Genomic DNA, 24,107 nt, shown 5'->3' with positions numbered 1-24,107 from the left:
TTTTGTGCCAGCCATAATGAAATGAGTATGAATTCCATGTGTGGGGCAGGAAGAAACAATTTTCTATGTGCTCATCGTGTATTTGTATACAGGAAAGCTTGCTTACTAAGGAAACTTTGATGCAGGTGAAATGACAGCCAACTGTTCTGCGGCCTTGAGACCTTAATGCACAGTGAGGGAAACTCCCATTCGCTGGTGCTCCCTGTCAATTATAAAAAAAGTCATTACCAATCACATCATAAACAGATATTTATTCGAAGCAGACAACACTTAGCTTTAACTCTCATTCAGCTGCCTCATTATAAAAGTATTATTGGCCAAAGGGCTTTGCTCGTGCAGTGAATCAAGGCTTAAGTTCATGTAAAAAGCTTAGAGCAGGGGTCGGCAAGGTTTACCTCACCTGAGCCGGTTCACTCCAGCGGAGATGCCTACATCGTGCGCGCGCTCATGATTTCCTGCATCTGCGCAGACACGATTTCTGGCACCACGGAAGCGAGTCCCCACGCCGCACTGCGCCGGTTTAGCACAGTGCGTGGGGACTCACTGAGCAGGCGGCTGAGTTCAGGGGCGGCTCGTGGACCGGTTAAACAACCCCTGTGGGCCGCTTGTGGCCCATGGGCCTTAGGTTGCCAACCACTGGCTTAGAGAAATCCATTAGGGAGATGACTGGTGCCCAATTCAAATATGGGGTAAGGAGGAGGGATTCTTTTGACTCTTAAGGCATTTTAAAAAGACAAAAACAAATACTGGATGAACAAAGCAACTTGCTCCAATTCTCTCTCTCTCTCTCTCTGTGTGTGTGTGTGTGTATGTTTGTGTGTGTATCCAACTAAGTGCCAGTCAGAGTACACCCATTAAAAGTAATGGGCCAAGTTAGTCACATTCAATTCAATGGGTCTACTCTGAGTAGGACTTAGTTGGATACAACCCTATCAATGAAGGTTAGGAGAAAAATGCTGCAAATAGGAACTGGGAGAATTTCAATTCAGTTTGCATTTAAAGACAAACCTTTCAAACTTGAACTTTCTGAAACAATTCAAGAACTGCCACACAGCTATCCTCCACAGTTGACACTTATGCAAAGTTTGTCACACAGTCCTCCAACCAACTAATGTTTACACATATCAGGGGAATGCGTGTATAAAAAAGGTACATTTATGAAAGCAGTATACAAAAATACATTGTATAAAGTTAAACTGCTTGTAAAAATGAATATAAAAATATGCTTATTGGGAGAAATTTGCACTAAAATGTTGAATAATTTTCACAAGGATTGTTTTACAAAAAATTGCTGCAGAAATGTGGAGAAATGAATTTACGTTTGGCTAAATTAGAAACTGAGAGGACTGATACTAACATATTTTTCCATCCCTAGCAGCAGGGTAAAGGAGTAAGTAAGAAAATACATAAATTCTGTGAGGAAAAATATTCAAAATAAAAACCATGACTTACAGCAAGCACTGATCCGTTTGGGCACCTGATTTTTTTGTCACACTTCGCACATCTTGTCTAGGGTACAGAGGATTTTTTTTTTAAAAAAAGGAGAGAAGTCAGTTGCATGTTCACAGCACGTTAACAATTATCAGTCTCAGCTACAGGAATGCAGAGCATACAAGGTAGAAGATGAAATACACAGTCCATTAACTGCCATTTCCCAAAAGCTAAGATGGTAGAGTACATTCTTAATGGCTTTGCTGAATTTTTAAAAAATTATGTGAAGCCCCATTATTCCTCCTAATATCCAGTGTTGTGGTCACAGGACTCTTCCTTCCTGAAATGTCAATCCCTTTAAATGGCAACTTTTTGTGTGACTTTCTAATTTGTTTTAACAGCCTAAGGATCCCTAGACTATGAGACCTTTGGTAACTGGAATCAAACTCTTCAATTTATATTATAACTACATGATTCTCTGGAACCTAACCCATAGACCTTTGGCAATGTGGCAAAACAATACCTCTAAAAAAATTAAAAGCAATGGTTTTGGCATTCTTGGGTCTGCTCATTGAGCAGCAATGCCAAGAAATAACACCTCATTTCATGAGGATCATTGACCAGCAGCCATCAGATATTTAGTCCTCAGACATTAGGGTCTGTGTTTTTGCTGTTCTCCTTTCATATGAATTCATATGGCAGAAAGAATTGGCTTTAGACAGATATACGCTCATTCATTCATTCATTCATTCATTCATTTTCTTTGGCAAATTAAGTTGCTTCTCAGTGTGGGTTCCTGCAGCTCAAGACCAGGCAAAGCAGGGGGCTTCCGGGTTCAGCGCCAGCGTCGATCGGCGGGGTTTCGTCTCGTCTCCGAGACGGCCCGTCTCTGCTAGGAGTGGGGAGGGCAGCGAGAGCAACGCTGCGCCCCTTAGAACCTCGGGAAGGGCGTCCCGAGGGCAATTTGCTCGGCACAGACCCAATCCGGACTCCCCAACTCTTCGGTTAGCTCTAATAAGAGCTCCGGAGCGAGGAGGGTAGAAGTCGCGGGGGCCATTTTGAGCGGCAACGTTATTCTAGCAGGGAGAAGCTTCAAGCCGAAGGCGGAGAGCGCTGGATTCTTCCGAAAATAAAACGATTGGAAAAGACTGTAAGTAACCTCATGATTTGGATTATAAAACAATTTGGTCTGGGAGAGAGGGGAGAAAAGAGGAAGCCACCCCCCCCCCACGGCAACAAAGAGACAGTAAATAGAAACCCGAAGCCATAAACAGAAGATTTGTAATTCAAAAGGATCCCTCAAAGGCATCAAAGAGAATATCCCCTTTGATGCAGGGTGAAAAGGGGAGAGAGACTGTGGTTTATGACTGCCCTGCAGCAATGAGGTAAAGCCTAAGAAAAACCTTTCTTTCCCTCGGGAGCCGGCAATCCAGTGAGTTGATCAGGATTTATAAGTCAATTTTTACTTCACTTTGTATTTCTGGACTTTGTGGAATTTCTTTTTTGGCTTAAGTGCTTGTGAAATGTGAGTTCGAACTTTATTGTTAACAAGACTTGAAGAATGCAGCCAGCTTGTTAAAATGGAGTCGAGAAAATAAACTGTGATCATATTCCACCCCACGTGATAAGTTTTGACCTTGGCAGGACTGAAATATGTCAACAAAAAAGTGTTCCCCTGAGTTCCAGCGGTCTGTTTTGACCTTAATGTGGGAAACAAGAATAGAGTTATGTCAAGAGGAGACACGACGACAGGAGTTACAGCAGAAATTTCAGGAGGTGATGGCGGAATATGATTTTCTAGGAGATGAAGCTTTTGACACTGAAAAAGAGCAATGTGAGAATGACAATGATGGGGAAGGAAAAGATGAAGATGAGGACTGTGATGATTCAACACAAAATGAAACACACCATGAAAAAAATGATGACTCTACTCTACAAAAAGTTGGATGGAGTGCCCTGCCTTTGAGGGGGGCACGATTGGTATTATTGGAACTCCAGAACGCCCACAGGGAAGAAGGAAAAAATATGCAGAGAAGAGAAGAAATTCAGGGGTCCTGTATGGTGACCTGGATGGCAAGAGACTGTAAACAGGGGGTGGGGTGAAGGGAAAGTGATGTTGTGATTATAAGGATGGATTAACAGGTTTATAACTGGTCTGCTGATTTTGGAATTTGCTGGATTGGGGGGGGGTGGAGCCGGTAATCGGGGATGTAAGGTTAAATTGAGAATAGTTATAGTTTTAAAAGTGAATGGATTTTGGAAAATGTGAAAATATGGAGGCTTATAGAGGGAGAAAAAAAAAAATTAGGCACGGGAAGAGAAAATGGGAGTTTGAATTTTCAGTGATTTGAATATTAGATGAAAATGTTAACAATTGATTTATAAGTTGTATAAGATACAAAGGTGTATTTTTATAAAGTAAGAAACTGTTGCAGATGATAAAAAAGGGATGAAAACCGGGGAAGGGGGGGAGGGGAAGCCCATAAAATATGGTTTTTCAACTATGAATGCAAGAAAAATTTTTCTGTTTTGTATTGTTTTTTTCTTTTTCTTTTTTTTCTTCGCCCTTTCTTTTTTCCCTTTTTTTCTTATTTCTATTTTTCTCTTTTTTTGGTATAACAATAGATGGTTGGATGGATGTCCTCCTGCGTACTGCCCTGGTTTGCTGGAGCTCCCTGGTGGCAGGGGGGGGCTTTGGGGTCAGGGGAGGGGGAGGAGGACAGAAATCCAAGCATAAAATGGACCATTTCTGACTGTTCACAAACATGGGATACTTCTGTGGCAGGGGAGGACCCATGTGGGTGGGTAGGAAGGAGGTGGAAAAGGGGTTTAAGTATGTACCGTTTTTTTTGTTTTTTTGTATTTTGTAAAATTAATAAAAAGTATGTTAAAAAAAAAAAGACCAGGCAAAGCAATGTAGCAGCATGTGTTAAGATTCTTGGGGAAGGGACTTTACAGTTAGTGATGTCCCCATCTCAAATGGGTTAGAAAAGGCATCCCCAAACTTCGGCCCTCCAGATGTTTTGGACTACAATTCCCATCTTCCCCGACCACTGGTCCTGTTAGCTAGGGATCATGGGAGTTGTAGGCCAAAACATCTGGAGGGCCGCAGTTTGGGGATGCCTGGGTTTGAAGGTCAAATACTTCCTCGGATCCACAATTGGAGGCTGTGTACTTCGGCAACCTGCTCCAACTGAGTTCAGTCACACCAGCACTTCAGTACACTATGCTGCACTTTACTCTCTTCGATTTTTGACACACAACTTCTAATTTAAAGGTAACAGGAAGTGAGCTGTAGGGCCGCTGGTTTCTTGTCCCAGTCCACTAAGCTGTGATTGTATGGAAAGTTAAAGGGGGACTATGGACCATACAGGAGACACCAAGCATGTCTGATAATGTCCATGGGCTCTTTTGAGTGTCTTGGGGCAACAAAAGTTTTTTTTAAAAAATAAATAAATGGTGAGCACTTCCAGTGACTGCAAACATTGCTCATCAGTGGAGAAAATTGACAGCACCAAGTGAAAGGAATGTGAGCCACCCAGTAAATAGATGTCCAATAAGAGGTATCAGAAAAGAATTTGCGTCTCCTGATGTAAAAAGATTGGGTCATACATGTGTATTCAGAAGCCTTACTCCTAGGGTAATTGAGTATAGAGCATTGCTGTCTGAATTCCAAGTCGCTGGAGCTTATGTAAAATAATGTCAGGCAATAATTATTACAAGTGAAGAAGGGGATGCAGCTGGGGATTTATAGGCAGAAATGTTTCTGAATACCAGCTGCTAGAAACCACAGGAGGAGTGCTCTTGTGCTCAGGTCCTGCTTGTTGGTTTCCCAGAGGCATTTGGTTGGCCACTATGAGACCCGGATGCTAGAGTAGGTGAGCCATTGGACCGGCCCAGCAGACTGTTCTTATAGTTATAAAATCAAATTGATCATTTTAGCCGTGTCAAATTTCGTTTTCCATAAACATGCTAAACACAAGGAGTGACTTTAGCCATATCACGGTGGCATGGCTATGAGAATTCCCTGGGCAGTGCGCAGCTGTGCAGCAAATGCCCACCCCCCTCCCAGAGCCCCAAATGAGCAGATATTCTCAATGAATGACCCAAACCAATTGGCAAAGAAACCTATCATGCCCAATTAATTAGTTCTGCAGTAACCATCACCAAACATGTAAATGTAGTACAAAACAAGAAATTGCAGGTTTCTAACACTTTACCTTTTGCACTGTTGTGCTGTTGATACTACAACGGTTCTTTTGAATTTGCAGGACTTCAGAAACCCCAATCAACATCCCATTTGTTGTTTCAACAAAATGACCATTCAGGAGAACTTTGTTTACATAGGCCTGCAGTAAGAAAGGATGACAGCTGCGATGATGAGCAGAGACAATGTATTAATCACTGATCTGCAATTCTTCCACAAAGGTCACCGAGAAAACTTTAGCAGGTATAGTAAAATGCGCTGCTTGTGACCAAGTGGTTTTAGGGATGCAGCCACAGTCTACGAGCAACCCCATCATTTGAAAAATGTGACCGAATTAGTGGCTTCCTATAAAACCATACATTGTAGAATGGAAGCATAATTCACCTCTCATTCTCACCTGAGTAGCGTTTTTGTAAAACATCAGCCAGTAGGAGAATCCTAGCATTGATGTTTTGTGAACTCCGCTTTTCAGGTCGGTGGCCAACAGTTTAACTCCAAGAACAACATGGTATTGTACAGTGTCCAAGTCCTAGAAACCAAGGTGTACAGGAAACAAAATATTTCGTCATTTTAAATAAATGAACAAAAGCAGCGAGATAACAGCTGGAGATAGGTAAACATTAGAAGCACATGCCATTGTGGTAGTCAGTGATTCTGTTTGATAACCAAGCCTGTATCTAGTAATGATTCTTTCGCTGTTGCTTTGTTCCATCAAATATTTAACCTGTGCACCTTTATTACTATTATTTAATTAAAATGTTAATGTAGAGGAATCTACATTTCTCAGCTCAGTCACCCTCTTCACAACCTGAGAAGTAAGTAGTTATTATTCTTATTATATAGGTTGTGGAACACTGGCAGAAACACAGCCCTTTGCCAAATCCATTCTGTGAATTTGGCGGGACTTAAAGCCAGATTCCTTACCAACAATGGAGCATACTAGGGTTCATAGAATACTTGTATACTGAAGGAGAATGCTAAAGCTATACTCAACCAATAAATAAATGGGCAATGTTTTATAAATGACTGGTTATTAGTGAGATATTAATTTAGATGATTATTAAAATAACTCTGAAGAATTTCAACCCTCTGTTTGATTAATTGCATCATTACTTCTATCTTGCTATATTATACACACACAAACACACACACACACACACACACACAGTGTGTGTGTGTGTGTGTGTATATATTGCCTTAGTTTGAATGAGGTAGAGGTGCCTCGCAGGCTATGGAATTTCTAAATGGAAGACAAGAGTTATGCTAACCTGTGTATGAATGGCTTTACATGTGAATTTTTCACCTGCTCTGGAAAGTGTTAGTGAATTGGCGCCATTTACCATGCATGCAGTAGGAAGTTCATGTGTAAAGAACATGAGATACAACATGCCTTCCATTTAGAAATTTTGCAATGCATGAATCAGCCTTTACTCATTCATTCATAAGGTACGTAGTATACAAAATCTGATTCAGTGATGATGTGGCATTAGCCCCAAAGAATAAGTACAGAGACTTGTAAAAAGAAGTAATAGCTAGCATGCATGCATACATACATACATACATACATACATACAAACAGACATACACAGTTCTTACCAGCTGTGTAATATTAGCATCTTGGCAATACTTCTCAACTGAACCATTTCCTGGGACAAAAATAGTGTATTTTTCAGATGACTCAATCTTTGCAATCAGATGGTATTGCTGAAAATTTCAGAAGAATACAATTAACAAGCAAATGTGGTCAGCAAAGATTATAAAGCAAGCAAAAGAAAACTTAGGGGGGAAACCAAACAACTCTGCCAATTATATGTTCAGATACATTTAGTTACATTTAGGAGAGTTTCAACGTAAAATGATTTAGAGAAAGAAAGGCATGCTCTCTATTTTTAATAGGGCCAAACAACACACTGTGCTTATTGTGCAGAGTACAAGGAAATCCTAGATTTTCTTTGATTAACTCCAGGCATGGGATGTCAGTCTTAGTACTGTGGCAAACAATGAGAGGAGGTTTATCCCTTTCTCCATCAGTCTCTGGACAAATTTTGGGGCTGCTGCATGGCTATGGGTTAGGGGGGGGGGGCGGAATCCCATTGGTGCAATGAGTTCTGCATTTCACAACAGTTTTCCACTGTTCCCTTACATAGATTATACATCAGTAGTTAAACTAATGCCCGTCTAAAGTTGTGGACTACAACTCCCATCATCCCTGACCATTGGCCATGTTGATTTGGGCTGCTGGGAGTTGCAGACCATAACATCTGTAGGTCCCCATGTCAGCTCCCCCATTATAAACATTTGTGTTTTGAAGATGAGCAGGGGGAAAAGGAAACATTTTTCTAGTGTTTCATCAGATGTCCTTGGCAGTGACAGGATTACAACACTATTAGCCATCACTTTCTGGGTTTATCAAAATGTACTCCCTTTGTTTCCTGTTATTTCCCCCCACCAAGACAATGTGGGATTGTTTTAGAACTGGTCTTCCTCCATACACCAACAGAAGCCACTTTCTGTATCCAGGCAGACTAGTACAGTACAACAATTAATGGGTTCAAATTACTTTTGAAAGATGCATTTAAATGCAACGCAGCTGACGTACTCACCTCTAGCAGCTCTTTGAACCTACTGAAGGAGGGTGTCGCATTAAGTTGCTGCTGCAGACTTGGGGCTCTTGGAGGGATGTCATCCAAGGTGGGCAACAAAACCTGAGCAGAGGAGGACATGAAAATAAAATGAGACTCAGTGGTGTAGAGCAGCACAAATATAGGGAGAGTGCAGCTCTGGAAGTTTTTCCACAGCAAAAACTGTAGTATACTTCTCTTTTTCGTGTGTGGGGTGGGGACAGGTTGAAGGACAGGTTTTCCCTGGGACACAATCCCCTTGTTAGGTAGGCTAGGCTCAGAGAATACTAGCTCCAGGTCACCCAGTTAACTTCATGGCTGATCAATGATGTGAGATCAGCTGTCCCCAGTCAAAATCAAATGTGTTAATTGCCACACCAGTCTTCTGCCACCTCGTTGGAAATGTTTGCTAAGTGTGTGGATCAATTTAAGGAGAAAGATCAACCTTTAGAAGTCAATAAATAAATTCTGCAGCTTGGTTGCTATCTACCTGGTGAAACAGCTCTAGATAATCTCAGTATCCGCTATAGCTTTGGGGCTGATACATTTCTGTTCAGACCTTATAAATCCTCTTAACCAGAAATAGAAAGAAACATGTCAAATGCAATCTGTCAATGTACCTTGTTGATGATATAAATAGTGCTGTTAATAGCAGGGATGTCACCCAAAACAATACTTGCATTCTGAATTGTTATGGCCTGGAAAGCAAACAGAATCAAACTTTAGGCTGCCAAGAATTAATGGATAATGCATATTTACACAAAAGTGCTGCATCAGACACACACCTTAAATTGTGTAACATTTGTCTTGGAACACTCTAGTTCTGTTCCACAAAATCTATTCACTACCAGTACTAACCATGGGATTTTATCCTTAGTTTCTGTGGGAACTCCTATCGCCTTTTAAAAAATACTCCCCCCCCCCGCCAAACACACACACCACAGTCAGTCTCCCAGTAGCAGAGGCTCACTTATTCTGCTTACCAATAACCCAGCTGCATGCACACTATACATTTAAAGTACACTGAAAGCACATTATAATCTGTGTAATCCTGGGAACTGAACATGTCCCACCAGCCTAAACACACTGCAATTTCAAGAAAGTAATGTGTTTTCAGTGTATGGTGTGTCTGCAGCCAGAGTCATGAAATATGTCCATATGTAGAACTCAACCACTACAGTGTGGGATTCGATGGAGCTGTGCCATTGGAAATGGGTCTCAACTTAAAATGAACTTCATGTGGCGTAGAAAATAGATATAGATATTTCACCCATGTGGGCTAATTAATAATAGACTTGGATGGATTCCTAGATCCAGGGCTTTTTTTCAGCTAGAACTCACCAGAACTCAGTTCCGGCACCTCTCAGGTGCGCACTATTATAAGCTAACAAGGGAGGCGTTCATCGTGAGTTCTGACACCTTTTTCTAGAAAAATAGCACTACCTAGATCCAAACACACTATCCAGTTAGAGAGTCCCAGCAGAGTTTAAAAGTCACAAAATGTGTATCCTCGGCAAAGTGTTAGGAATATAGGCTGTCAGACCTTTTTAATATCCAGTTTAGTCCACTTACAATACTTCCCTGTTTCTACCCTCTCACAATGAACACGCCACAGCGGTTAGTAAGCTTAAATGCTTTACTTACAAATGCCAAAGGTCAGACTCATGTGTTACTCCAAGCAGCAGCAAGAAGAACACAGGTAGAAAATTCTTGGTTACAAAATACAGAAAAATACTTTTGACCATGCAGTCTGGGCTTGCAGCAGTCAAGCCCAAACATGTTGCCTGGTCAGTTTCACATGGTGGAAGAGAGTGAACAAAGGAAGCTTTATTTCCTTCTTCGCTGAAGGTGATGGGGGTAACCTAACTAAGTCTAGGAATACAGTTCTGTTGTCTAACCCCTTCATGCATTAATTAGCCCTATGTTTGCTAATTTCCCACACTTCATAGAACTAAACCTACAGTTTTAACTTCTGATTGTCACCCACATGACTAACCATTATTTAGACTGCAAGTCTAAATTCAGTACACCCATTCCAGTCTGGATTCCAACTGGACTTTGGGAATGAATCGGCCATGACTGATGGCCTTTACTGAGAGAGAGAGAAAGAGAGAGATATATAACAGGAGTGTGATACTTTAATTCTTTTCTCTTGCTCAGTCTCTTCATCGTCTAACCCAGGCACCCCCAAACCTCAGCCCTCCAGATGTTTTGGACTAAAATTCCCATCTTCCCCGACCACTGGCCCTGTTAGCTAGGGATCATGGGAGTTGTAGGCCAAAACATCTGGAGGGCCGCAGTAGGGTACGTTATATAAATACGTTTAAAATGTTAAAATTGTTTTTTAAAATCTCTTACCCCACTGCTGTTGTTAATTTTCCACCTGATCCGTGGGCTGAGGGTGGGCAGGTCCTGGCCCACATATTTCTTAAGTTGCTCAGTTGTGAAAGAACCCAGAAGGAAGTGGCCCCTGCAATTGGGTAAGGAAAGAGCATTCAGAATATTATTTCCTAGGGAGTTAATGGCCAGAAGAAACCTTTCAGTTCAACTAGGTTGCATTTCCCTATATTTGTCCAGTTATTTTGTACCAGCATCCTCTAAATAGTTCAACAGTTATTTTTGAGGTCTTCTCTTTCCACTCAATCCAGAATATGAGAGGCCAAACTGTCTCCAGGGACTCATATCTCTTTTGCTGATTCTATACTCTTTTGTCCCATTTGGAACAAGTTTTACTTGCTTTATAATGGTAATGGTTTTATCTGTTTTTATAACTGTATACTGTAGTGTTGTAACCCACCCTTACAGGATGATATGAAGGGTGCATTAAGAAAGCTTATAAACAAACAAGCGAACAAACTGCTTCTCAGTTGAGCACTGAGAGAGTTCTTAACGGTAAGCGAGGCTCTGGCTATTCTTGTACTAAGAGCACTATACAGTAATTGTGTGCTGTATGCAGGAGGTTGAGATCCTTTGACCCATGGGCCATACCTGATCCATCAGGGATTCCAATTTGTCCCACAAGGTTATTTCCCCTAAATCACACTTGTCTATCAAATTTGACCCACTAAGGTTGGATATGCTATTCTTCGCAAATATGGGGTTTCATCACTGAAATAGTTCAATGTGTATGCCTACCAAGGTCCTGCTACAGCTGTACAAGGGACGCAGGTGGCGCTGTGGTCTAAATCACTGAGCCTCTTGGGCTTGCCAATCAGAAGGTCGGCGGTTCAAATCCCTGTGACAGAGTGAGCTCCCGTTGCTCTGTCCCAGCTTCTGCCAACCTACCGTGTTTCTCATATTTTAAGGCATCCCTAAAAAATAAGGCATGGCAGGATTTTCAAGACCTGGCGAAATATAAGGCATACCCTGAAAATAAGACATGCTGGTACGTACGGTATGGCAGGGCACGCCGCGCCAAGTCCCGACCCAGCGGGACCCGGCAAGGGCAGCAGCGCGCGCTTTGCCGAGCTCCATGCCGGCGGCGGGCTGCTGCTTTTGCTGGTTCCCGCTCAGTCGGGGCTCGGCAAAAAATAAGACACCCCCGAAAATAAGCCATAGGCTTATTTTCTTGAGTTAAAATTAATATAAGACATGTCTTAAAATATGAGAAACACGGTAGCAGTTCGAAAGCATGCCAGTACAAGTAGATAAATAGGTACCACTGTGGCAGGAAGGTAAACGGCATTTCCATGTGCTCTGGCTTCTGTCACGGTGCTTCTGTTGCGCCAGAAGCAGTTTAGTCATGCTGACCACATAACCCGGAAAACTATCTGTAGACAAACACCAGCTCCCTTGGCCTGAAAGCGAGATGAGCACCACAATGCCATAGTCTCCTTTGACTGGACTTAACTATCCAGGGGTCCTTTACCTTTACCTTATAGCTGTGCTGCCAGTCTTTGCTTCTTTGATTTTCTGGACCTCGTGGTGGATGTGCACAGAGAGAGAAAAGTGGGTGGGCAGGTGCATAGTGCTGCTGAATGCCATAAACTCACTCAACTCACTTATGAAATGTGCACATACACATACCATTATATGCAATGCCTGGGCAGCAGTGAGACAGAAGCAGGAAAAGGCAGCTCTATAAATTTTTTAGCTCTGCCTGGTGATGTCCAAAAAGATCACTTGTGAATCACGGCTCTGATTTCCTCCATTAGCTAAAACCCTGCAAGTTGGGGACTACCAACGAGGCTACCTCATTTCACAAAAAAATTACTGACGAGGGGCAGAGTTCATGTTTTGACTTATATCTTTTGATGCAGAGCACACAGAAACTTACTCTTTTTTTAAAGGAAAATAGAAATCCTGAGCTCCTGCTGACCTTGACCCCCCACCCAAAATCCAACCCTTTCTACCAGTCTGTTGGAGGCCCTGGTTCTGTAACTCTTGGAGCAATCATAACTATATTGCAACTCCATGCCCCTGCTTGTGGTATTTTCTGACCATCTTAGATCAAGAGAATAGTCATATATAGTCACACCAAACCAATTTAGGTAAGTAAGCCCAAAGGGTCAATGGTACCTGACAAGTAATAATAGCATGTCTGGCTGTAGCCAGAAATCTTTTTCATCCTTGCTCAGGTTTTGGATGGCTTCTTTCACTGGTACCAAAACTGTCAAGTTGGTTCCTTCAGGGATGCTGAAGAGGGATTTCTTTTGTCCAAAGCAAAAAGCAAAAAACAAAACATAAACATGTATTCTTGCTTTATTATCCTCCTTTGCCAATTAAAAGATAGGGAAGAGATTATTTATTATCCATATTGCCATCTCCCAACGAATTGATTCAACTTAACCAAGGGGGGGCACTTCCCAGAGCCACTAAAGCTATCTTTAATGCAACATCTTTAGCTATTTTAATGAATATGTGCATATTCCAATAAGTAGGCCTCAAAGCTGTAGTAGTATCTTGTCTGACTGACAACATGATCTTCATATTCATCAGCAGAGGAGGGCAAAACTACAAAGCTCTATCTCAGGCATCCCCAAAACTGTGGCCCTCCAAATGTTTTGGCCTACAACTACCAGGATCCCTACCTAACAGGACCAGTGGTCAGGGAAGATGGGAATTTTAGTCCAAAACATCTGGAGGGCTGAAGTTTGGGGATGCCTGCTCTATCCTCTTCTTTACGGAAATCAGTTTTGTAATAGTATGGACTGAAAAGTATGAACACTGGAGTCCAGGGCAGCGCCTATCCATAAGGCTGTCCTGTCCTCATTAATGTATGTTGGCTGATTGACTACTCATCAGAAAAGTATGTTAAATGAAACACAAAGGATGCCCAGATCGTTGTCAAGTATCTAAATGTTTGGATGCCCCAAGCACCTTTCCTAATTATATGGCACATGCACTGACCGAGTCTTAGCCAGAAATAAACACCCAGTTTCTTTGTTTTGTACCTTGTTGTAAAATGCAAATAGAATACTTCCACCAGCCCTCAGTAGTTTTCGGTTGTTATACAATTTCTCTCCCACCAGCAAACAAACTTAATTACTTTGAACATTAAATGTCTTACCTTAATCCACCCATAGAAGTCAGAAAAGTGGTAATTCCTTACTAACTCCTTCAAAAAGAGAAGACAACAGATTTTAAAAATTAAAAAAATAAACAAACAAGTGTAGGCTCATGAAAAGGTATACAGCTAAAGGTGTTAAACTCATGTGTGAACCTTAATTAAGTGACAGGCCAAAAATGAATACAGATGAATTTTGCCCATTGAATTTAGAATCCTACTCTACCAAGTCAAGGTTCCAATAGCCTGATGTAAATAGGAACCAGCCAGGTGCCTCTGAAAAGCTTACAAACTAGATGTCAGGAGGACACAGGAGCCGCAGTTCAAGTTTCCTCCTGTCACTTTCTTCTCCTATCTGCCTTGAATGAAAGCACAGGTGAGCTGGGGGTGGAACAGAAGCATTGAGCAAGGTGTGGGAGTGACGTTGGAGGAAGGGTGCCCAGAAATTTATGAATGGAAGGGAACGGACTCTGGAAGAGGCTAGAAAACAAGGCAAGGAATGTAGGAAGAAAACTAAACTGGCTCTAAGTAGAAGCAAAGAGGAAAGATATTAATTCTGGGGGTAAAGTCCAACAAGAATTAAAGCCATCCAGAATTTAAAAGCTGCAGAAATAAAAACGATGAGTTTGTGAATTGGCTTCCTCCTCTTCTCTTCTCTTCTCCCCTCCTCTCAATGTCCTCCTTCTCCCCTGTTTCAACTCTATTATGCCCACAAGATGGCCATTTTAAGCTCCCTCACAAAAACATATTTGCTACGGTTCCTGGGTTACAGTGGGAAATGTGGTGAGAGAGATGGGAATTTTTTGGTAGAATGCTATTTTTTCGTACAGCAACACTTGATAAATTGTCCATCTACTTTTTATCTTTTACTTGTGGGTATTACAACAAAACCAGAACAGAAGATTTGAGAACAGTACTACTCAGCTGTTCATGTCTCAATGAAGCAATACTCCAGGATTTCAGAGAGGGTTATTCCCAACCCAACCTGCAGAGGATAGGAATTGAACCTGGGAACTTCTGTTTGCAAAGCATGTGTTCTGTCACTGAGCTAGATGGCCCTTACCATGTATGAATTCACTTTGCTTTCTCACCTCTTAGGATAGAATAGAATGTGCATTTTTACCTTCATTATATTTCCATAACATAGAACTCCATCTCCCATGTATCCATCAGAGCAACGGCAAGCCTTCTCTCCAGTACTAAGAGACTGGCATGTTGCCTATTGGGTTTTTTAAAAAGCAACAAAGCAAAACAACTCTCAGCAGGATAATTCTCTAATAAAAGAAAAAATGGTTCAGTACTGTCCACACAGGAAGCTTGTGGTTAAGCAATGACATAAACCCTGATTTCCTGTGACACAGGCTAGGGCTTTTGCTACAATAAACATTTTCCATCTTCAGTGATCATGTGTTGGAGAACCTTATTTTCTCTGTACACAAACTAAATTGCCTGACAATAAAAATATATACTATGTGCAAAGCACCTATTCCCAGCAGACATTGCATACTTAGCACAACCCATGAACCCCCACATATTCACATGATGATGATACACCTGAAACAGTTTTATGAGCAGCCCTCGTGGTTCCATCAATTTAAAACTAAGGGCAAGCCATTCATTTAGATGAAGGACCAAAATATCATGAAAGTGTTAAGTTCGTTCAGAATCTGGATTCCGCTCAGCACAAACAAGCATTCACCTTACAGATGGGAGAACAACCTCTGTGCTTTTCTCCATTACTTTTGTTATTGCAAAAGTCACATTTGGGGGAAGTGGAAACTGTCTGCTGTTCGAAAGCACCAAATCAACTTTAGTTATGCAACCTTAATTTGCCAGTATGTGGTTGAATCCCACTGGAAAACAGTGACAGTTTTGAAAGTGCCCACAGCTCACTCCCCCCCCCCGGTTGTTTATTATTATTATTATTATTATTATTATTATTATTCCTGAAGGAGCATCTCCACCCCCCATCATTCAGCCCAGACACTGAGGTCCAGCGCTGAGGGCCTTCTGGTGGTTCCCTCACTGCAAGATGTGAGGTTACAGGGAACCAGGCAGAGGGCCTTCTCAGTAGTGGCGCCTGCCCTGTGGAAAGCCCTCCCATCAGATTTCAAAGAAATAAAAAACATGACATTTAGAAGACATCTGAAGGCAGTCCTGTTTAGGGAAGTTTTTAATATTTGATGTTTTATTGTGTTTTTAATGTTCTGTTGGAAGCTTCCCAGAGTGGCTGGGGAGGCCCGGTCAGATGGGGCAGGATATAAGTAAATAATAATAATAATAATAATAATAATAATAATAATAATAATTTTAAAAACTTTAAAACCTGGTCTGGCCAGAAGCAGCTCTGGGACAAAGTACAAGTGTGTGCATAAAAATCAGAAGACTTTCTCAAACTACCATCACCTCTCAAAAGCTACTGTTTGCTCCCATCTAGTACCCATCCTCAAAAAGCAGTTTTCACAAAGCAGCATTTCTTGGACTTTTCCAGTTTCTTACCAGTTCATGGCAGCCACCATTGTCCACAGAGCAAGGAGCAACAGGGTCACAGCTGTAGCCATCGCCATTGTAATTTCTCTTGCATATACAACTGCTCTGAATGTAGAAATAACAAGAACTATGGTTACCAATTGTTACTAAAAATTATTCTCCAGAACACTGCTTTTTTTTAAAATGTCCCTTTTAAAAAGTCTCCTCAACTGCTCCTTGAAATATAGAAATAAAAATTGAACGCTGGTATGGGAATATTTGGCTAGCGCTACAGTGAACAAAACAATGTTGAACATAACAAAGGTACACTGAGGTTTTTAAGTTGGCGGCAGCGAGTGAGCGGTGGTGGCGGCGGCAGCGCCCATAGCTGAAGGCTTCAGCTGTGGGTGCTGCCGCCGCTTGCTTGCTGCAGCCACTGGGGAGCTCACAGCGTCCCCTCCGGGGGGGAGGCCCCTGAGCTCTCCTTTTGGCTCGCGCTCCTCCCGCCTGTGGAGGGGACGCTGGGGGCTCCTCGGCGAGCGAGCGGGCGGGCGGTGGCGGCAGCGCCCATAGCTGAAGGCTTCGGCTGCGGGTGCTTGCCGCCACTACCGCCGCCGCTCGCTCGCTGTGGCCGCCGCCGCTGGGGAGCTCTCGGCGTCCCCTCCATAGGCGGGAGGGCGCTGAGCTCTCCTTTTGGCTCGCGCTCCTCCCGCCTGTGGAGGGGACGCTGTGAGCTCCTCGGGGAGTGAGCGGGCGGGTGGCGGCGGCACGGGGGTATTGCGGGGCAGGCTCGGCAGCGCCCCCTCCATTTTGGCGCCCTAGGCAATGGCCTAGTCTGCCTAAATGGACGCACCGGGCCTGCCTGTGGGGGACACCCTATTTGATGTAAGTATTAGGAACCCCCGCCTGGATTGACCACGCATCACTTCCAGCGGGTGGGCCCAAGCCAGACCTCTTTCATCTGTATTCAATAAAGTTGTGGCCTGTTTTTACCCCAAACCCAGTCTTATTGGTCTCTTATTTATATGGGTTGGGGTATGGGAAGTCCGATGCCTTGTCCTGCAAGTCTTCTGAATGCAATGCAATGCTGTATTTGGCACTGGTCAGGAGTCTGAGCTGAGGAGGTCTATACACATAGGTCTTTGTGACTCGTAACTAAAGTGTGGATTTCAGAGGTTAGGCCAGAAGCACAGTCCCAAGAGCCTTTCAAATGTGTGATTATACCCCATCACATGTTAAGGTATGAAGGCCACTCATGTCATCTTCACAGTAAAATGTACTAGGTATCCATCAATATTTTTCAGCAAGACAGCAAAGGATGTCAACTACACCTGTCCAGGCCCAATATAGATGCAGTCAGCATTGACGTGGCAGCCTCCTCTGGTTTCCATTGCACAGTTGTCTATAGCAATACAGTCCTTTCCATCCCCAGTCCAGCCCTTATTACACTGGCAGGTTGCTGTTCCAGGGCCTGCACTGGTACACATGGCCTGATCAGAAATACGAAAAGAGCAAATAAAGAAGGGATCACAATCATGATCCGAGTAATTTTTTTAATTTTCCAAATTGCTTAGAAAGTCTTGATAGAAATAGAACTGCTTTGTTGCAAATCACTGCCTTAGCTTACAGAGAGGAATGGCTTTGAAGTGTTGAGAAAATGCAATCATGTTAGCAATTAGCTGCCCAACTTAGGTCCAAACTACATGAGGTATTGGACATTCCTTCAACCCCCTTTTGCTGCTAACAGAGCAGCAAGGAAGGCTGGGGGTTGGATTCGGATTGAACTGTGCTGTGGTGCTGGGGGAAGAGGTTCTGACATTCCCCCCTGTGCGACAAGCCTTGATCCAAATTGACTTCCTAAAGCTGCTATTAGCTGTGGAGCAGAAAATATACAGGCAAAATATGAGAGTGCCCTATTATTCCATCAAAAAGGAGCTCTGGCTCCTGACCTGTCTTTATTCTTGGCCATTGTCCAGAAACTCATCAACTTTAAGATGTGGAAGAAGAAAACTCTGCTTCATGAGATATGCATTCCCTGTTTATGCTTTCAAAGAAATTTCAATTTTCCTTTGACTATCAAAATTAAAGGTTTTTGGTTTTTTTGGTGGGGTGGTATATCCAAAAACTGAAGTAGGACAGCACAGAACTTTCTTGAAAAGATTGGCTTCAGCTTGTGCAAGGTTTGTGGTAATTGCTTTTGTCTCACTTCAAAGCTAAATTCCCATCTAGTCTCTTCTTGCAGACCTCACCCACACTAGAGATTAACAACAACAACAACAACAACAACACATTTCAGTAGCCTCCTTCTGTATGCATCCTTTGGCAGTAGTATGCGAAAATGCTCTAGAAGTAACAGAAATAGGACCAAACTACCCATAAACTACCCATAAAGGGACGCAGGTGGCGCTGTAGGTTAAACCACAGAGCCTAGAGCTTGCTGATCAGAAGGTCGGCGGTTCGTATCCCCGCGACGGGGTGAGCTCCTGTTGCTCGGCCTCAGCTCCTGCCGACCTAGCAGTTCAAAAGCACGTCAAACTGCAAGTAGATAAATAGGGACCGCTACAGCGGGAAGGTAAACAGTGTTTCCGTGTGCTGCTCTGGTTTGCCAGAAGCGGCTTTGTCATGCTGGCCACATGACCTGGAAGCTGTACGCCAGCTCCCTCTGCCAATAATGCGAGATGAGTGCCGCAACCCCAGAGTCGGTCACGACTGGACCTAATGGTCAGGGGTCCCTTTACCTTTACCCATAAAGATCAGTTATATTTAACTTTTCTCTGCCATTTTTATTTCTACAAAAAGCAGTCACAGGAAGCTGTTAGAACAGGCTGCTGCTGCTTAACCCTTTTGGGGGGCCTGCAAGAAAGAGCAAAAGATACGGAGCCTTGGATATTTTCCATTGCAGGGCAAAAAGTATGGTGGGGGATGCAATTTCAAACAGGAAAATAACCAAATGAGAAATGGTTAGGCTTCTCTCCTCACCTACCCAACCGATCACTACCAGTATTTTGTTCAGGTTTTCTGTTAAAATAAAAAGTCAAGGCAAATGGGTATGAAATATTGTTTGCCCCTTGTGATCTACACTAAAATATTGCAACATATATATACATACACACACACACACACACACACACACACACACACACACACACACACACACATATAGACAGTTTCCTATCACATGTACATTTAAAAATAAGATGAAGCTATTCAACACACATAAGATTTTCAAAACATTATGAACAAATCATTAATGTTCATGCCATGACTCTAAGGATAGCATCATCTTAATTTTACTACTTCATTGATAGCCAGTTTGAGTGAAAGCCAGAAAAACCCCTGATCCTTGGCTACAGCCGCTAGTGATTTATTCTAAAGTATTTTTCTCAGGACACATTCTTCGGAAGAAGCAGGCTAAAGATGAACAAAAAGTAGACAATCAGTACCAAAAGCTTTACCAACATACGTTTTCTGAACATCCTCCCCGTTCTGGCTTGCTGCAGACATCAATAGGCTCACATGAAAACCCATCCCCTTCATATCCATCAAGGCAGACACACCTTGGGAATAAGTAAAGGCAACTGTTAAATCACAAAGCAGGAATGTCTATTGACATCTCATCATTCAATTTAAGCACATACTGTTCAGAGGAATGGTTGCAAACATCTACATTCCTGTGTACTGTACTTAGGAAACAAATTCTAAATCAGGCATCCCCAAACTTCGGCCCTCCAGATGTTTTGGACTATAATTCCCATCTTCCCCGACCACTGGTCCTGTTAGCTAGGGATCATGGGAGTTGTAGGCCAAAACATCTGGAGGGCCGCAGTTTGGGGATGCCTGCTCTAAATCCTGATTGTTTAAAAATACCTCTTTTCTCCTCTTTCCCTAGCCTTAAAGTCATCACTTTGAATCTCTCTTCTCCGACTTTTTGGAAAATTGCTTTTCAAAGGGCAGAGGAAAATATAACTGATGGTCTTTTCTCTAGACTTGCTCAATAAAGTCTTCAGGAGAGAGGACATGGCTGGCAAGGCAGGGGCAGGTGGTGGAAGGAAAAGTGATACACATCTCCCACAATTCGAATTAGAGAAGGGTTCTAATCCCTAGTCTAGCTATGCCTGAAGAAACAGGCGACATCAGTGAAGAGGCATACCTTACAGTATCGTTCCGGATGCAGACTGCATTCAAATGGCAATTCAGAGGGGCATCATTAGAAGAACCACACTTCTGAGAGCTCCTGTCACAAAATTCCCCGCTGTAGCCACCTTTACATGACCCAGGCTGGCACACACCCTTGCTTCCAGGTCTGTTATCACAAACTCCATGGACGCAGCCACAATCTGCCAGACACAGAGAGAATAAGTTCAGCTGCTAAACCACCATCCATGACAACTTTTACTTTTGTATTTCCACCACATACTTTCTTAAATAACTGTAAATTCTGTCAAGCCACTTTGGTCACCACAAGGAGATGCCTAGAAATTGCAGTATCAAGGCTGAGCCACTGGAGTCAAGGAACATATGGGAACACACCAAGGAAGAGTTTGCTGCTCAGGTACAAATCTATCCCAAACAGGAAGTCTTGTATAGCTTTTCCTATCCAGAATGGCTTACTGGCACAGTCCAAGTGGGCACAATTCTATGATTCCATGGTCATTTAGGAGTCTGAAAATACTTGACTGACAGCAAGGTGTTCCAAGTGACGTTCTGACAGCTTACCACACAGTATTGCTACACACAGAACAGAAGCTACCCAGTTCTATATTAGTAGCTCCCAAAATGTAGAATGTCTACAATGGCCGCTTACCACCCTTCACAGTGAGCAGCGGTTGCTGCCTGATACAGTGCCTCCTCTCCTTCCAAGTGTGCCACACCATCTTTGGTTGCCCCTCCCCCAGCCACTGCAGATGCTCACGGGGTTCCTACCAAAACCTGTTTATTCAAACGGGCCAATCCATGGCGGCCCCAGGGGGGCATGGCGTGGCGAGCGGACCTGAGGGAGGCAGGCTTCCCTCAGGTCCGCTCACCATCTACTTAGCCCAGCCAACCCCTGAGTGGGGCAACAAATCAGCCAGGAGCGTCACCCATCCTTTCCCTCCCTGCATTGATAGTCTATTACTGCCCTAACCATTTTCTTTTCAGCTAGGAGTGGTCTTTTGACGGTCGCTGTTTTCGAGGCAAGATACAGGTTTCGCCTTCCCCATAGCAGTAGTCACAACTTTGGCGGTTTAGGCCTTGGTCTTTCATCCCGTCAGGGCGTGGTGAAGTGGTGACTCACCCACCCCATTCGCTGCAGCATCAATAACAGGGTACCCCTTTAGAGGGGTCTGGAGGGAAGTCTGTGTCCAAAGAGGCAGTTGCGTACGGCTAGCAGGTCACAGAGCTTCCCTCAGCATTTGGGAGCCGTCCGCGTAAACCTGTGTTTTGCAACGGATCCACCCCCCCAAATAGACCCTGTCATGCCTCAGTCCCCAGCAGGGAAGCTGATATACATCCAATGCCTATGCCAAGGCTTCCTACATCTGAAATCAATAAAATTGTGGCCATTTTTAAATCCCGGACATTTGTCGTGTCCATTCATTTACCACTCAGTAGTCAGGCGCGCTAGGTGAGAGCACTCTGCAGCTGGGCATCCAAGTAAGGAATACCGGAAAATGCCCTATACAGAGTCAGACCATTGGTCCACACTCTCTGCTGTTCGCTCTCAAGTTTCATGAGGTCACTCATTGCAAGAAAGTTAAAGACTCCCAAGTTAAAGGTTATGGCTTCTAGGTAGGCGAGAGAGGCCGCAGAACTCTCAGTTCAGCATTCACAGTATCAGAACATGCCAGCAAGAAACTGGATTCCTCCTCTCACTGACACCTTCAGATTTCCATGTCCAAGAAAGCCCTGAGGATATCTGGCTGCTTTCAGAATGTTCCAAACACCCCTCCCCCCCCAAAACCCCACCCCTTTGCATCCCTATGTAAAAATATACAATATTACAGAACTCTAACATCAATGTACTGTATCTAAAAATCATCCTTTTGGCACTACCCTAGCACTGTTCTCTAGGGGGAAAGTCCTGATCATGGTCTCAAATATTCCCAGCCTTGATTTACCCTGCCTGAGGTTTCCCGTCACCCATCAGGCTTGCTTTCCTGCAGATTCAGTGTCACAGACCTTCATCACAGTTCTCTCCGTGCTTGTTTGGGTTTGAACAAATGTGGCAGGCAATTCCTTTGAAATTCTCAAAGCAGTGGCACTGGCCGTTCCCGCGAATCCCATCATTGCACTGGAGAGGAAAAATCTGATTTCAGTGTGCTAAATGAGATATGATGTCACAAGACAAAATGCAGAATATTGTAATTGTAGGGTACTATGCAATGGTTTAGGAGCTGGGAAATCCTAAGCAGGCACCCCCAAACTTCGGCCCTCCAGATGTTTTGGACTACAATTCCCATCATCCCTGACCACTGGTCCTCTTAGCTAGGGATCATGGGAGTTGTAGGCCAAAACATCTGGAGGGTCGCAGTTTGGGGGTGCCTGCTCTATAGGCATGTCAGCCTCATCTGCACAATACATTAGCAGCTGCGTCATAACACTTTAAACAGTTGCAGCTTTGCCAAAAGGATCCTAGAAACTGTGATCTGCTAAGGGTGCTGTGAGTTGTTGGAAGACCCCTAATCCCCTAATACACAGGGGGGGGGAATTAGAGTTGTTTAATAATCAATCCCTCTCCCCAGGGAGCTCTGAGAACCGTAGCTCTATGAGGGGAATAGGGGTCTCCTAACAGCACACTTAACAAACTACAACTCCCAGGACTCTTTGGGGGAAGCTCTGATTGTTTAGTTGAAGACTTTTCAATGTTGGTGGAATGCTCTCCTGAGTGAGATGGGCCTGTTTCTGCCACTAACTTTCAGGAGGCATTTGAAAACATTCTTATTTGCACTATATTTATAGCTTTGGTTTCTTTTGGAAATTCTTGATGCTACTAGGTAGCACCTGGATCAAAATGGATTACAAAGGGGCATGGCTCAAACACATATCCCTTCAGATAAATTAGCTGAAGACTAAGGGATCTGATGACAAGTTAACAACCAATCTACCCAACAACCCAGGAGATTCTCTGCTACTTACAGTTCCTTTGCCATAGCACGGATTGGTAAATCCACTAGGACATGGGGTGCAGGAAGAACCAAAGAACCCTTTGCAGCATCCAGGTACCTAGCAAGACATTAATGACATCACTTGGACGACCTCATCAGCCCTGATGATTAAACAGACATTTGATAGCAGTTTCAACTTCTAACCCCTTGCTTCATTTTAATTCCAGGGAACTATAGGACAGTGCTTTGCTGGCTGCTTCCAGACAATTGGTTCAGCAAGTACTTAATTTGATTTATCTGCAGGGAGGTTAGATGGTGTTGGCTATTTAATGAACATTCATTCTGATTTGTTTGTGGGAAAGTTAGTTGATGTTGATCACCACCACCACCACCATTTCATTTGTATGCCACCTTCCCATAGTTAAAACCATGCTCAAGCCACCTTACAGCATGAAAAGATTTACACCAGGCTTCCTCAAACTCGGCCTTCCAGATGTTTTTGGCCTACAACTCCCATGATCCCTAGCTAGGAGGACCAGTGGTCAGGGATGATGGGAACTGTAGTCTCAAAACATCTGGAGGGCCGAGTTTGAGGAAGCCTGATTTACATAATTACAAATGTAACAAAATAATCCTAAACAATAAATAAAACCTATCAAAAACACAACCCAATTTGAACAATTTGCACATCTAAAAATAAAGATTAAAAAAAATGCATTAAAGCAAGTGTGATGTGGAATGCTCTCCCTGGGGAAAGAGGGAGGCTCACCTGGCACCTTTGTTATGTA

At 43.2% G+C, this 24,107-nt stretch overlaps 1 protein-coding gene across 1 annotated transcript in view; it reads right to left on the bottom strand.

Annotated features, from left to right (window-relative positions):
- STAB1 (stabilin 1) overlaps positions 1-24,107 on the bottom strand; it is a 101,880-nt gene that overhangs the window by 42,702 nt on the left and 35,071 nt on the right. The window contains exons 21-37 of the mRNA XM_035106132.3: positions 23,351-23,437; positions 22,394-22,505; positions 20,385-20,571; positions 19,698-19,791; positions 17,566-17,724; positions 16,265-16,360; positions 14,889-14,984; positions 13,769-13,816; positions 12,778-12,908; positions 10,618-10,729; positions 8,880-8,957; positions 8,242-8,343; positions 7,235-7,342; positions 6,036-6,167; positions 5,652-5,780; positions 1,453-1,509; positions 107-202 (exon numbers count right to left, since the gene is read on the bottom strand). Of these exons, the coding sequence (XP_034962023.2) occupies positions 107-202; positions 1,453-1,509; positions 5,652-5,780; positions 6,036-6,167; positions 7,235-7,342; positions 8,242-8,343; positions 8,880-8,957; positions 10,618-10,729; positions 12,778-12,908; positions 13,769-13,816; positions 14,889-14,984; positions 16,265-16,360; positions 17,566-17,724; positions 19,698-19,791; positions 20,385-20,571; positions 22,394-22,505; positions 23,351-23,437 (1,824 nt within the window). The remainder of the gene's footprint in view (positions 1-106; positions 203-1,452; positions 1,510-5,651; positions 5,781-6,035; positions 6,168-7,234; positions 7,343-8,241; positions 8,344-8,879; positions 8,958-10,617; positions 10,730-12,777; positions 12,909-13,768; positions 13,817-14,888; positions 14,985-16,264; positions 16,361-17,565; positions 17,725-19,697; positions 19,792-20,384; positions 20,572-22,393; positions 22,506-23,350; positions 23,438-24,107) is intronic.

Source organism: Zootoca vivipara, chromosome 2, assembly GCF_965207765.1.
Source record: "Zootoca vivipara chromosome 2, rZooViv2.hap1.1, whole genome shotgun sequence".
NCBI lineage: Eukaryota > Metazoa > Chordata > Lepidosauria > Squamata > Lacertidae > Zootoca > Zootoca vivipara.
Note: the sequence above shows the minus strand (reverse complement) of the source record. Positions and strands in the feature narration are given on the sequence as shown.